We start from the raw sequence: 15583 nt of genomic DNA, 5'->3' as shown, positions 1-15583 counted from the left end.
TCTTTCCCATCCTATTGTTTTGCTCTATTTCTTTGTGTTGTTCACTTAGGAAGTTTTTCTTATCTCTCCTTGCTGTTCTTTGGAACTCTGCATTCAGATGGATATATCTTTCCTTTTCTCCTTTGCCTTTCACTTTTCTTCTTTTCTCAGCTGTTTGTAAGTCCTCCTCAAACAACTATTTTGCCTTTTTGCATTTCTTTTTCTTGAGGATGATTTTGATCACTGCCTCCTGGACAATGTTATGAACATCCATCCATAGTTCTTCAGGCACTGTGTCTAATTCCTTGAATCGATTTGTTACTTCCATTGTATAATCATAAGGGATTTGATTTAGGTCATACCTGAATGGTCTGGTGGTTTTCCCTACTTTCTTCAATTTCAGTCTGAATTTTGCAATAAGGAGTTCATGGCCTGAGCCACAGTCATAAACAGAAAGATTCCTTGGAAGTCAAAAAGGGAGGAGGTGCCCTTCCATATTAAGTGATGCTAACTACCCATAGACATCTTCAGCAGAATCCATCTTGGTTAAGTGATGCATGCATACACATGGGAGGATTCTGAGATATACCAAATACAGACTTTGAACCAGGAAAATAAAAATGATTGGCCAAAAGAAAACTGGAAGAAATGCCCTGTATAAGTGATTTAAACTACCATGAGAGCAAGACTCTCTCACTGAGTCCACCTGTGTGTCTAGCCACACATTCTCTACTCTTTTTTTTCCTCCTAAGAAACACTTCACTTGTTTCACTACTTTTCCTCTTTGTGGAAATTTTTTTGTGCAAAGCTGAAAAGCCAGTGCCTTGTCACTGACCACCTGTCTAGTGGCTAATATTTGGTGCTCTCCCCACCACCACCAGACCTTAAATCTCTGGCCGGGAACTGAAACCCTACTTCTGAGGCCAGCAGAGATCAGTCCACATTGATCCCTGAACTTTTTTTGTGCAGGATTCCGGTGCATCTTTTCCACAGTCAGCTCCCAGATGCTCTGTGTCCTGAGATCACCACTGTTCCCGCCAACGGTGCAGCCCACCTCACCCTGTCCCCTGGGGGCAGCAGGGGCTGGAAGACCTGATCGCTCTCCTTGGTCTCTCTTCCAGGGTGAGCAAAATGAAGAAATACCTGGGCAGCAAAGTTCTTACAGAAAGAATGCATCCAAATATTCATGTTACAATTCTTCCTAGAATGAGAGGACTTATGAGGACAACAGATTTTGCTTCCTAGGATGTGTTGGTTGATGGTTGATAGAGCTGGGGAGATCCCATTCAAGAGACTGAGGAAGCTTGCCACATTCACCTAACTTCTGGAACCAAGTCCTCACCTAGAGACCCAAGTCAACTTTTCAGCAGCAGAACACCACGACAAAACGCACATCTTGAAGACACACAGCTGCCAGTTTCAACTCAATGGTCATCCACAAGAAACAGAAGTGAAGGAGCAGTTCTTGAGGCAGTGAGGAGGCAGTTGGGAGAAGGAAACAGAAACTCCTGGTGCACAAATTGTGAAACAGTGACTGCAGAGTTTGTCTACTATTGCACATAACAACGACAACAGACACTTTGAGGGACTTCCCTGGTGCTCCAGCGGGGAAGAATCCACCTGCCAATGCAGGGGGCTACAGGTTCGACCCATGATCCAGGAAGTTTCCACACGCTGCAGGGCAACTGCGCACAATGCACTGCGACTACCCAAGCCCCTGTGTCTAGGACTGGTGCTTTCCAGCAGGAGAAGCCACTGTAATGAGAGGCTCCCCCAGCCCTGCAAGGAAGAGCAGCCCCTGCTTGCAACTGGCGAAAGCCCCTACATAGCAAGGGAAGATCTAGCACAGCCAATAAATAAATGAATAATAAAGACATGGTTATAAGGCTGAAGTACTGTTTCTAACTGTACCAATGGATGTGAATTCAAGGTGGGGGTTGGATCCTGCCACCGGCTCCCAGTAAGACTGCGGATCTCTGGCTTTTTTTCTTTTTTCTTCTCCCCTAATCTTGTCTGCCCAGAGCCCAGTTCTGCAGAAGTGTTCATTTCCGCACCGCGGTTCCCCACACTCCACCCCAAGCTTCCGAAGAAGCGGACAGACGGCGGGGATAAAATGGGGCTGGAGAGGGTGGGGAACCACGAGTCTGCGGAGCCCCAGTCCTGCTGCCGGCGCGCTGGCTCTCGGCTCCGGCGGGCACTCCTGAGCGCGATGAACCCGGCAGTCGGACCCCGCGCCTCCCGCCCGCGGTCCAGCCCCGGGCTGCTTCTCCTGGGGCTGCTGCTCCTGCCGGTCACCGCCCTCGCCCAAGGTGAGCGCTGACGGAAGCAGGGCGGGGAGAGGTCGGGGCTGCAGAGAGGCCGGGAAGTCCCGGGAACGGAGTCCGTAATCTCCGGATCCCAGCTAGGATTTCCCGAGCTCTCGCTACGTGTGCAGGCGCGGTGCCACCCGCTGCCGGCTGCGCTCGATCACCTAGCCTGCAATGCTCTTTCAGAGGGATGTGGTTTGTGGATGGGGAAATGAAGGTCCAAGGCAGTGAGAAGATCCCCGAGGTCTCTCTGACTATTCACAGAGTCGTCATTCCCTGCCACCTTTGTCCCGCCTCCAGTGGACTCTGAAGGTGGAGAGGAGGATCTGCAATGCGTGTGCCTGAAGACCACTTCGGGGATTCACCCCAGGCACATCTCCAGCCTGGAAGTGATCGGGGCCGGGCTTCACTGCCCCAGCCCCCAACTGATGTGAGTCCTGGAATTTGCTGCTTTCGTGCCCACCCTCTGCTCCCCCTTGCCCACCATCCCTCTAAGTCCCGCCGCCTCCCCGCCAGCCTAATTCTAAATCCAAACCCAGAGGACTGAAACGCACCCCTCTTCTTTCTCTGGCAGAGCTACGCTGAAGACGGGGAGGAAAATTTGCCTGGACCAACAGAATCCTCTGTATAAGAAAATCATCAAGAGGCTTTTGAAGAGTTAGCTGCCTAAATCTCTACTTTTGCTATGGAAAATGTTTCTTCTTCTTCTTTTTTAAATTTTCAATCTACATTTGGAAAACAAATCATCTGATGTTTTTATTATCCTTGAAACTCTACATAAATAAAAGAAATGAAGTTTTGATAGTCAGTATGCCTCAATAGAGCAAAGAAATAACGTTGGCATATCACAATTTCATATGAAGAAAAATCTCCAGAATTTTAAGCAAAAATATATTTTGAAAAGATTTGGTTTAATAAAAACTGGTTTTACTTAATATATGTTGGCTGATATAATTTGCATATTTCTGTGATTATATTTCTTAGTAACTACTTATTTACTTATTAATGTCACATTAACTTTACCAATAAATATTAATTGCACTTAAACTTTCTGGGATGCTCGTCTAAAAAAAATTAAATATCATGGACTCTGCTTTTATCCCCTTAAAATTTATACTGCACCCTAGGATAGAAAATTGATAAAAATGAAACTAGAATTCTCTACTACTTAATGGAAATATATTCTAGAGCATGACATTAAAATATTTTACTCATTATTGGTCCTTTGATAATGTTGACATTTCACAAAAATGAAATGTTAAAAACCGTTCTTGGGGTCTTCAAACTCCACACTTCCAATGCAGGAGGCACTAGTTCAACCCTGGGTCAGGAAACTAAGATCCCACTTGTCGTGGGGCATGGCCCAAAAAAAGAAAATCAGTTCTTGTGCTCATGTTAATACTCGCAATAAATCCCACATTTGGCAAGCTTACAGAATTGGTTCTTATTACACTCCATTTAGATATCACGAGTTTTGCTCTGAGCAAGAAAATGTTTTTAATAGACATTTTCCTCAATATTCGCAGGTTCAGCAAAACCTTACTTGCAGTTTGTCACTGGCCCATGAGTCATACTGGAGGTATTGAGGTTGTGTGTTAAACAGCTGTGGAAATTAAGAGAGATACAGATGGTATTTTCATTTATTCTTTGAGAAGACACTACTATACTAAGGGAAGAAAGGATGGTGTTGAAAGATGGGTTCATTACCTTGCACCCATGGATGCAATATAATGGGTGCATTACAGAAGCAAGTTACTTTGCTTCTGTAACAAAGTACCAAAAAGACTCTAGTTTAAACAACACGGATTTGTTATCATACAGTTCTAGATGTCACAAGCCAAAAATGGGGCTTACAGGCTAATTGGAAAGTGTCCTCAGAGCTGAATTCCTTCTGCAGGTTCTAGACAACAATCCATTTCCTCGACTTTCTCAGCTTCAAGAAGACACCTACATTCCACAACTCCTGGCCCCTACCTCTGTCTTCAAACTACATCACTCAAACTTCTGCTTTTATTGTCACCTCTGACCCTTCTACTTACACCCTGCTCACCTCTTGAAAGGACCCTGTGAAATACTTTTTTTTTGCTCTATAAGGTGACATTTTCACAAGGTTCTAGAGGTTAGGATATGGAAATCCTACCATAACGGGCAGGAAATCAGCATTGGTTGAAGCAGGAGAAAGCTACAGACCTTTACCCATGACCTAACGCCATTTCAACCTAAGGTGGCAGGCAGTGTTTGTGTAGAGGCAGGCTTAGACTGCTAAGAGAAAATGGAGAATGCCCCATTCAGTCTTCTTGAGGTGGGGGAAGTGAGGAGGCTTTGAAATATCAAACTCCTTAAACAGACCCTGGGCTTCCTAGGTGGCGCAAGGAGTAAAGAACCCACCTGACAATGCAGGAGAAGCAAGAGACTTGGGTTCAATCCCTGGGTTGGGAAGATCCCCTGGAGAAGGGCATGGCAACCCACTCCATATTCTTGCCTGGAGAAGCCTATGGACAGAGGATCCTCGCAGGCTACCGGCTTGCAAAGAGTCGGACACGACTGAAGCAATTTAGCACAAATAGATACTATTTACAGAGGTTTATAAAGTATTTCAGAGTATCATCTAAATTTCCATATCCACTTTGCATGCTAGGTAATATTATTCCCATTGTAGAGTTGTGGTAACAGTCTCAGAAAGACTGAGTCTCAAGACGACTTTGCTGAAGGCTGAGCAGGTCAGACTTCCAGCTCTGTGCTCTTGCTTTCATGGTGGGCTGCCTCTCACAGAAGCATATTTTTCGGAGTGGAACTGACCCCCAAACCAGCTCTTGGAGGTGGTATAGGTATTTGACAAGGGGAAAAAGGAAGAATGAAACGGTCACAAGATGACAAAATAAAAAGACACATGACCATTAGGTCCTCAGCATGTTTATCATTCTGCAGAACTAGAGTGTCCACAGGGAGACTAGTTTCACTAGTCTCTTCCAACTAGTTTCACTCATTTGGTGCTTTTCACTTTTGGTCCACCTTGTACACCTTAACCCAAATTATCTCTAAGGTCCAAAGTCCTTAGCATTGTCCACAAGGATGTGCTATACTCATTTCCCCTCTATGCCTTAGTTTCCTCATTTATGAAATGGGGATGAATGTCTAATTCATAGATTATTGTGGGGACTAAATAGATGATATATGTGAACACTTGACATAACTCCTCTTATATAGTCTGTACTTAAAAATTAGCAACTATTATAAATAACTATAATTATTTCTCTCAATATTGATCTTAACACACAATTCCAGTCAGCTTGGAGTGCAGAGTAAGGCATTTAACAGAGTGATTCTTAGCGATAATTATCAAAAACAAACAAACAAAACAGTTGTAAGAGCAGCATGTTTCTCAAGCTAAATGAACTTTGGGAGAGAATACACTGCAAATGAGGTGTTCATGGTAAAATATTTTTTTTTTTTTTTGCCTGTTTTTCCTTTACTGCCTGCTTCAAAAAACATATATAGTTAGATTCAGTAATTCCTAAGTATGACTCAAAGGGCCAAAGGACCAAAACAAATTTTACAAAGGCCTCCAGTGCTGGGGCCTTGTAAATCCTCCCTTCAGAATTTCCGTGGCTAACCAGCCCGAGAATACTTTCAAGCTGCCGCCTTTATCAGCAATGGCGCTGAGAGGGCTTTCCAGGCAGGAAGTCTCAATCAGCTAACAATTTACTGTAGCTGCCTGCTCTTCAAACATTCATGGAGTGATAAAGAGTGAATAGACTTGAACTTATTTCTTTCTTTCTTTTTTTTCTAACAGGAATTAGTCAGCAGAGAATGTCCACAAACTAAGCGCTTACTACAGTCATAGACCCTATCAACAAACAAAAACACCAAAGAGTATTCTGCTCTGGGATAGTCTTTTGTATTTTTTTTCCCTTTTAAGGCCTTTGTGGTGAAAAACACTTCCTTTTGAGTGCATGGAGTATTGAGGTCTCAGTTGGTTATAGAGATATCCTCATATTTTTTATCATTGTAAAAGGCAATGAATGCATGCCCACTGTAGAAAACATAGAAATACAGAGGAAATAAGGAGAAAAAAAATTTTTAATGTAATTTCACTACCCAAAGATGTTCTATTTTTCAAAATATTAGTTATTTGATATTGTTATGAGTTAAACTGCTAATTTTCAGTAAAATACTATTGTACACAAACATAAAAGGAACACAATAATTACCTCATCATGTTGAAATTTGTCAGGAAGTATTCTTATTTCAATTTGGGGTGATAAAATAAGTTTTTACATGGCCAGGAAAATAATAAACCTATGTGATCTGGCATCCATTTATATATAAGTGGGGCAATCCTTGTGGCTCAGACAATAGGTAAAGAGTCTGCCTGCAATGTGGGAGACCTGGGTTCCATCCCCGGGTCAGGGGGATCCCCAGATCCCCCTGAAGAGAAGAGAATGGCAACCCATTCCAGTATTCTTGCCTGAAGTATTCCATGCACAGAGGATAGGGTTGCAGTCCATGGGTGTGCAAAGAATAGGACACAACTAAGTGACTAACACTTTCACTTTCACTATATATACATACATGCAGACTGTGTATGTATGTATTCAGTGTTAGATACATGTGCCTAAAATAAGTTTACATTACAATACTTATACTTGTTTTGTACAAGTATTTTGACGTTTTATTTTCTATCAGTTCAGTTCAGTCTCTCAGTCATGTCCGATTCTTTGTGACCCCGTGAATCACAGCACGTCAGGCCTCCCTGTCCATCACAAACTCCTGGAGTTTACTCAAACTCATGCCCATTGAGTCGGTGATGCCATCCAACCATCTCATCCTCTGTCGTCCCCTTCTCCTCCTGCCCCCAATCCCTCCCAGCATCAGGGTCTTTTCCAGTGAGTCAACTCTTCGCATGAGGTGGCCTAAGTATTGGAGTTTCAGCTTCAGCATCAGTTCTTCCAATGAACACCCAGGACTGATCTCCTTTAGGATGGACTGATTGGATCTCCTCGCAGTCCAAGGGACTCTCAAGAGTCTTCTCCAACACCACAGTTCAAAAGCATCAATTTTTCAGTGCTCAGCTTTCTTCACAGTCCAACTCTCACATCCATACATGACCACTGGAAAAACCATAGCCTTGACCAGATGGGCCTTTGTTGGCAAAGTAATGTCTCTGTTTTTTATATATGCTATCTAGGTTGGTCATAACTTTCCTTCCAAGGAGTAATCGTCTTTTAATTTCATGGCTGCAGTCACCATCTACAGTGATTTTGGAGCCCCCCAAAATAAAGTTTGACACTGTTTCCACTGTCTCCCCATCTATTTCCCATGAGGTGATGGGACCAGATGCCATGATCTTAATTTTCTGAATGTTGAGGTTTAAGCCAACTTTTTCACTCTCTTCTTTCACTTTTATCAAGAGGCTTTTTAGTTCCTCTTCACTTTCTGCCATAAGGGTGTTGTCATCTGCATATCTGAGGTTATTGATATTTCTCCTGACAATCTTGATTCCAGCTTGTGCTTCATCCAGTCCAGCGTTTCTCATAATGTACTCTGCATATAAGTTAAATAAGCAGGGTGACAATATACATCCTTGATGTACTCCTTTTCCTATTTGGAACCAGTCTGTTGTTCCGTGTCCAGTTCTAACTGTTGTTTCCTGACCTGCATACAGGTACTTCTCACTAAACTCAGGTTTGGCTTCTTACTGCTCAAAAGCCAATATTTGAGAGTCGAGTGTTGGTTGGAAAAGGAAAATTTGCTTCATTCAAGAGTCTGGCAACCTGCGGAGAAGGTGAGCTTGTGTTCAAAACCCAGCTCTGAATATTCTAAAGGGAGGAGGAATATCATTTGAGGAAGGGGGTCAAAGTCTTTATTATCTTCCCCTGTGTGCAGACTTTCTTCCGATTGGTCAGTGGTGAGTTAGCATGGTGGTGTTCCAGGAATCTTGTGTTCAGTATGAAGTTACCATCCTCTGCCTGGGTGGGGGCCTTAGTTCCCGCAGAAGAACTCAAAGGCTATTTATATATACATATATTACTTGAAGAGGAACCGGGACCCTCCCCCATGACTGCCCTATTGTTTCTTGATTGCTCCTCCTTTGTTTCTGCATCCTCTCCCATCCCCATAAACACTTGTTTGAATCTGACCTTTGGAACTTAGGGAAGGTCTCAGAGGCTGAATGAAACCTATATCCTACAAACAAGAATCAGGGGCACAGAAAGGACCTGTACTTTGGAGGGCCCCATTATGTCTTGCTCTTTCAAATCCCTATCCTATTTTATCTACTTAAAAAAATGTTGATCACAAGCCTATAAAGTGATTTCACAATCCAGTGATGGATCATAGCATGTAGTTTAAAAACATTGTCTAGATCTTTGATTAAACAGTCAAGTTTTAACATTCCACACTCTAATTTGTGCTCCTCAAGATGCTTGGCAAGTCAGTAGGGTCAAGAAAGCTCGGAATCAGCAGGACTGTTGAATCTCCTTGCCTTGTCTGCCTTCAATCTGTCTGCAGGCCTGATCTGGTAATGAAGTCTTTGGGAATGCCATGAAAGTGAAAGTATTAGTCTAGTCATTCAGTCATGTCTGACTCTTTGCAACCGCATGGACTATAGCCCGCTAGGCTCCTTTGTCCAAGGAATTCTCCAGGCAAGGATGTTGGAGTGGGTTGCATCCCTTCTCCATGGGATCTTAGCAACCCAGGGATCAAACATGGGTCTCCTGCATTGCACGCAGACACTTTACCATCTGATCCACCAGAGAAGCCTATGAGAATGCCAGTATTTGAGGGGAAGATTAACACCAAGTAAGTCATTTTCTGGTTGTAGAGATTCTATGTCCTTTACAGCTTCTACTTATATTCCTTGCCCATTCTGCTTCAGCCACATGAATCTTGGTTTAGGGGTCTAATGCAAACTGAATTGAGGGCCAAAAGTACCTGCTTTCTAGAACATGTTGGGAAAGAAGCAAAGACATTCACTGAATTTAATTAGTGGTTTCATATTTGTTTCTTCATCCTGTGTGATTCTTCTTTTATCCTTGTGGTTGATGGTTTTAACCCAGAAAGCTTCTGAATAAGACACTCTGGGTTACATCTTTTGACTCTGTGTCACCCCGAGTCTCCTCAGTCTTCTCATCTGCCAAACAAGGGCAGTAATGTCCACCCCACAGGACTCTGGAAAGGGTCAAATCTCACTTATAATAGAAACTATCCCAGGCCTGAGTCAAAATTGGAACTTAATAAGTAAAAGCTACTTTTCTTCCCTTTCTTTGGAATTTTACCCCCAGAGCACATATCATTTGCAAAGAGTGGTGGCCACAATCCTTGAACTAAGAAGCAACCCATTAAGCATGTGGTCAACAAGTTGTAACTGCCCCCTTGCCCCCCTCTACAGAACCATAACCCCAAATTTGACTGCAGATAACCTGTTAATATGATAGGCACAAGTTGTATTTTCCCTTCATGGTAACAACTAAAAGAGAAAGAGAATCAAACAATAAAACCACAATGTTTATCAACCAGCATATCTATAAGATTATAAAATCCACAGGACATCTGATGATTGGGAATCTGGCTTAACTGTCTGTTTAGCAAAGAGAGCAAGGTGAAGGAATAAACTTTGGATATAACCTTGTCAAATATTTATTTCTTTGCTGAGGCAGACATAACAAAGAGATTATGGTATTACCAGCCTGTGTTGTGGTGAGGGAGTAAACTTGAAAGGAGGGCGGTAAATGAGCTGCGTGGGGACAATCAGCTGTTACTTATCAGCTGTTTGGGGAAAGAGTCATCTTTTTCTGGTAATTCTAGGGATGATGATAGGATCTTCTGGTCATAAAGGACTAAAGCAATTTATGTACACTCCCATTAGAATTACAACCAGACTGCACTGTGATTATTTATCTGTTTTCCTTTTTTAGATTAAGGAATAAGGGTCATGCCTATTAACCTGTCTTCATTCCCACTTCCAGAAAAATGCCTCACTGTGTTGGTGCTAAATAAATGATTGTCAGATATTAATTACATGGAGGAAATAACGCAGTTAGTACTACTTTGTAATGCTGCAGCTGGGAGCTGGACAAGGCACCTTGCCAGTAGAGAGTTGGCTGAATGTTAAAGACTCTCTTCCCAACTCCTGACCTTGTTAACCTCAGAGATTTCACCAAACTATCCACAGACATCATAACACACTCATGCATTTGCCCAGTAAATGATTTATAAAATTTTTTTGTTAGTCGCATTTATAGCTATTAGAGAATCTGTTAAGAGTTCCCCTCATCTGCCCATCTACATGGTTCAGTAACACACAGATGCTACGATATGTGCTCATTACACATTGTTGATTGTCAATATTCACATTTGATGCATAACATGAACATATGTAACATACATATATGTAATATACACATATTTAAAATGCAGCAAAGTCATACTTTCTCTACATCGGCCATAATTTCCACCATACCTAGTTGGGTCTCATATTTCTTTAATACAGTCAACCACTTCAGAAATGTCAATCAATGAACTAGCTAGATCATACAGTAGCAGAGTCACCTCTTTGAAATAAGTATCATTCAGAATCCTCTGTCTCCAAGATTACCTGAGTATATGGAAGAAGCCTGGAAAGGAAAAATAAAAGCAAAAATATTTCTTGCTAAAAAATTGGAAAATAATGAAAACTGGAAAATACCATGGACATTATTCTCAATGTCAAATTTTTATGATGAGTCATAATTTTCCTAGTTGAAATCTTTTTGCTATGCATGCTATTTTCTTCTGCAATTTATTTACATTCATCTTCTGACTTCCTAAGTTTTGTTTCCATTAATACCTTAATGTCATAATGATGGTTTCATTTCCAAAATAAATTTCTTAAGTGATTCTTTCTAAGAAAAGTTTTCTCATTTCCTTATTCTTTTACAATTTTGGCAATCCTATTGTCATTTATTTACTGAGTACTACTTTCAGAAAGTTCAGGAAGCAATTTTAAGAAAATAGAGGAAAAAAAATTTACAAAAGCATTCTTAAAAACCAATAAGCCTCAAAAAAAAAAAAAAAAAAAACCCTGTCAAAAGTTAATATATTGAATAGTTTTCAGTGTTAATGAATGATTTTAAATATTTATAGACTGATCATAACATCAGATAATCATGCCACTGACAGAAAAATAAATGATCTACCATTGCAGACTTTGACTGTGTGGATCACAACAAACTCTGGAAAATTCTTAAAGATATGGAAATACCAGACCACCTGACCTGCCTCTTGAGAAATCTGTATGCAGGTCAGGAGGCAACAGTTAGAACTGGACATGGAACAACAGACTGGTTCCATATCAGGAAAGGAGTACTCAAGGCTGTATATTGTCACTCTGCTTATTTAACTTATATGCAGAGTACATCAGGAGAAATGCTGGGCTGGATGAAGCATAAGCTGGGATCAAGATTGCAGGGAGAAATATCAATAACCTCAGATACGTAGATGACACCACACTTACGGCAGAAAGAGAAGAAGAACTAAAGAGTCCATTGATAAAAGTGAAAGAGGAGAGTGAAAAAGCTGGCTTAAAACTCAGCATTCAGAAAACTAAGATCATGGCATCTGGTTCCATCACTGTATGGCAAACAGATGGGAAGACAGTGTAAACAATGATAGATTTTATTTTTCTGGGCGCCAAAATCACTGCAGATGGTGACTGGAGCCATGAAATTAAAAGACACTTGCTCCTTGGAAGAAAAGCTATGACCAAACTAGACAGCATATTAAAAAGCAGAGACATTACTTTGCCAACAAAAGTCCATCTAGTCAAGGATATGGTTTTTCCAGTAGTCATCTATGAATGTGAGAATTGGACTGTGAAGAAAGCTGAGCACTGAAGAATTGATGCTTTTGAACTGTGGTGTTGAAGAAGACTCTTGAGAGTCCCTTGGACTGCAAGGAGATCCAACCAGTCAATCCTAAAGGAAATCAGTCCTGAATATTCATTGTAAGGACTGATGCTAAAGCTGAAACTCCAATACTTGGACCACTTGATGCCAAGAATTCACTCCTTGGAAAAGACCCTGATGCTGGGAAAGATTGAAGGCAGGAGGAGAAGGGGATGACAGAGGATGAAATGGTTGGACGGCATCACCGACTCAATGGACATGAGTTTGAATAAACTCCGGGAGTTGGCGATGGACAGGGAGGCCTGGCATGCTGCAGTCCATGGGGTTGCAAAGAGTCAGAAACGACTGAGTGATTGAATTGAACTGAACTGAACCATTGCAGGAGAAAATAGACAAGCTATAAAAAGAATTTTATGATAGAAGTTGGACTTTATCCAGCTTTACATCTCCTACTACACCTATCCCCATCTTATAAACAAATTGAACAAGAAAGTACATGGAATAAATAGCTATTATCCACTCACTTCCTTCCCAGACCTTGTAACTTTAAGTACCTGGATCCTCCCATTTACCATCAGGTCAATGGTCCATAAAGGCCAAGCATATTCCACTTCCATTTGCAGCAATTAATCAGGACCTCCCTTGCTGTATTCTTTTTTTTTTTTTTTTTTTGGTCATACTGTGCTTCATGAGGGATCTTCCCTGACCAGGAGAACCCATGCCCCGCCACCTATGGAACATGGAATCTTAACCACTGCACTGCCAGGGAAGTCTTTTTGCTATATTCTTGACATTGCTCCCATTTTGTTCCAGATCTGAGCAGCTCAGGCCTTCTGACTTTGAACATACTGATGGGTCTTACTTGTGTTCTTTGGACTTGATGGCAGACCGTGGGCTCAGGACTTTCTTCAGTCTTTGGTTCAGACTCATTTCTCTGGCTGCCCCAGCTCTTTCACTGGAATACAAACTCTGGCCCATTCTGGTTTGCCAAAAGTCCAGAGTGGTGAAACTCAAAGGCTGAGTGGTCAAATGCTGAGTGAACAAAACAGGCAAAAGCAAGTAAGAACATCTAGGCTATTGCAATCATTTAAGGACAGTTTCCTGGTGTTCTGCTCTCAGGGATAATGGCCTGAAACCTTTTATTCATGCATTATTTTAGCAAATATGTAAATAAGATTTAGTATTAGTATGGACCCTACTCATGTTGGAGATGGGGATAGAAAGAGAAAAAGGTATGAGAGTTTTATTGGAGAGCACAGATCCCAGCATGGGAGCATGTGAAACAGTGGTCCCCACAATGTGATCTGTATCCAGGGCCGAGGTAAACACTTAGATGAACTGTGAGATTTCTGATGCAGAGGACACTTGAAATGATTCCTGAGTGACTCATGTCTGGGCCATGCCTGTCCTCCTGCTCTCTATGCATCTCTGCCTTGATGATAAACCCCAGGTTACAACAAAGACCTGGCACAACAAAATAAATAAATAAATATTAAAGAAAATAAGAGGAGTCAGATACTCCCTCCTCTGAGTTCCTATAAAGCTCTATACAGTGCTATCAGAGACCCCCAGGCAGCTCTTTGTTATACTCCCAAAGACTGAGTTTGGTAGTGGGAGAGTAGTGGGAGAGTACTGTTTTTGGTAGTGGGAGTGTCTGCTTTTTTTTTTTTTTCCTCCTCTTTGCAAACTAATTTAGAACCTAGTTTAGTTCCTAGGGGGTACTGTTGGTAAAGAACATGCTTGCCAATGCAGGAGACGCAAGAGACATGGGTTCGATCTCTGGGTTGGGAAGATCTCCTGGAGGAGGAAATGGCAACCCACTCCAGTTTTCTCTTTTAGAAAATTTCACAGACAGAGGAGCTTCAGGCTGCAGTCCACGGGATCGTGAAAGACTCAGACATAACTGAGCATACATATACTTATGAGTGAAAGACAAATGTTGAAGAGATAAATGAATAGACGGAATAAATGCAGTGAATAGAAAAATGCAATGAATAGAATAGAACTGTAATGAGTTCATAGTGCTCAGCAGACTAGCATCTATTTAAGCTAATTTGCTGTGGGTCCCCTATGTAAAAAGCAATGAGGTTTTCCTTTCATTTTGTTCTTCTTCTTGCCAGAGAACGTGGCTTTGTGACCATGGAGAGTGTGGTCTCTGACCTCTGCCATCCAGAAGGTACATATACCAGTGTACATCCCAGATTGGGATTCCAAGACATGAAGTCACAAGCAGCATTCTCTTTGTCTGGCCATTCTAGCTTGTCTTAAGGGGTCCCAGTCCATAAGTGGCCTTTGTTGTCTCAATCTTCATTGCTTTGTCAAATACTGGAAAAATTCCATTCCAGTAGCACCTATCCCCGTCACAGATTAACGCATTTAGAGTTGAAGGCATCTCACATTCCCATGAATGACCAGAGACGCTGCTTTCATTATGTAACTACAAAATATATATATATATAATATATATATATATATATATTATATATATATTTGACTATGACTTGTCTTAGCTGTGGCATGCCGGGTCTTTTGTTGAAGCATGCAGGTTTCTCTCTAGTTGCTGTGTACAGGCTTAGTTACCCCTCAGTATGTGGGATCTTAGGTCCCTGACTGGGGATGAAATCTATGTCCTCTGCATTGCAAGGCAGATTTTTAACCACTGGACCACCAGGGAAGTCCCTTCACTACATAGTTCTTACCACCTGTGACAAGGAAGGCCTTCTCTTTCTTAGGCTAACTGGGAATTAATTTTCTGGATCTTGTGAAGGCTGCAACTTTTTTTCCCACGGTATTGTGGGATGCCTCTTGCTTCTTCAGTTAAGCCATAAAAAGGGTTATTGGTCTGAGTCACTATTGAGATTACTATATCCCACTCATCAATGGCCAGACGATGGATCTTTTGAATTGGAAAAGCTTCCATATTTGAAAAAAGAATTTTTTGAGTGCTCTCATCCTAAGCAATTGTCTTACCCTATAGAGACCATATTATAAATGGATATGAAGAAGTGCAATATAATGACTAGCCTTAAGACCCCTTTAACAAGATGAAAGGAAAAAAAATACAACAGAAAATGGAATGTTACTCAGCCATAAAAAAGAAATCAAATTGTGCAATTTGCAGAGATGTGGAGGGACCTAGAGACTGTCATACAGAATGAAATAAGTCTGAAAGAGAAAAGCAAGTATCATATAATATTGCTTACATGTGGAATCTGGAAAAATGATAAAGATGAACTTATCTGCAGAGCCAAAAGAGAGACATAGAGAATGGGTGTATGGATACTGGGTGTGGGGGGAGGACTGGTGGGATGAATTGGGAGATTGGGATTGACATACTCACACTACTAAGTATAAAATAGATAATTAATGAGGACCTACTATATAGCACAGGGAACTCTGCTTAGTGCTTTTGGG

General features: G+C 41.6%; 1 protein-coding gene across 1 annotated transcript; it reads left to right on the top strand.

Moving 5' to 3' along the window:
- Window positions 1-2060: 2060 nt before the first annotated feature.
- Window positions 2061-3332, top strand: LOC136152909 (platelet factor 4-like). The gene is made up of 3 exons (XM_065914443.1): window positions 2061-2288; window positions 2550-2715; window positions 2860-3332. The coding sequence occupies exons 1-3, from the start codon at window positions 2093-2095 to the stop codon at window positions 2945-2947; spliced, it is 450 nt and encodes a 149-aa protein (XP_065770515.1). The 5' UTR covers window positions 2061-2092; the 3' UTR covers window positions 2948-3332.
- Window positions 3333-15583: the final 12251 nt, after the last annotated feature.

The sequence above is a fragment of the Muntiacus reevesi genome, chromosome 22 (genome assembly GCF_963930625.1).
Source record: "Muntiacus reevesi chromosome 22, mMunRee1.1, whole genome shotgun sequence".
Taxonomy (NCBI): domain Eukaryota; kingdom Metazoa; phylum Chordata; class Mammalia; order Artiodactyla; family Cervidae; genus Muntiacus; species Muntiacus reevesi.
Note: the sequence above shows the minus strand (reverse complement) of the source record. Positions and strands in the feature narration are given on the sequence as shown.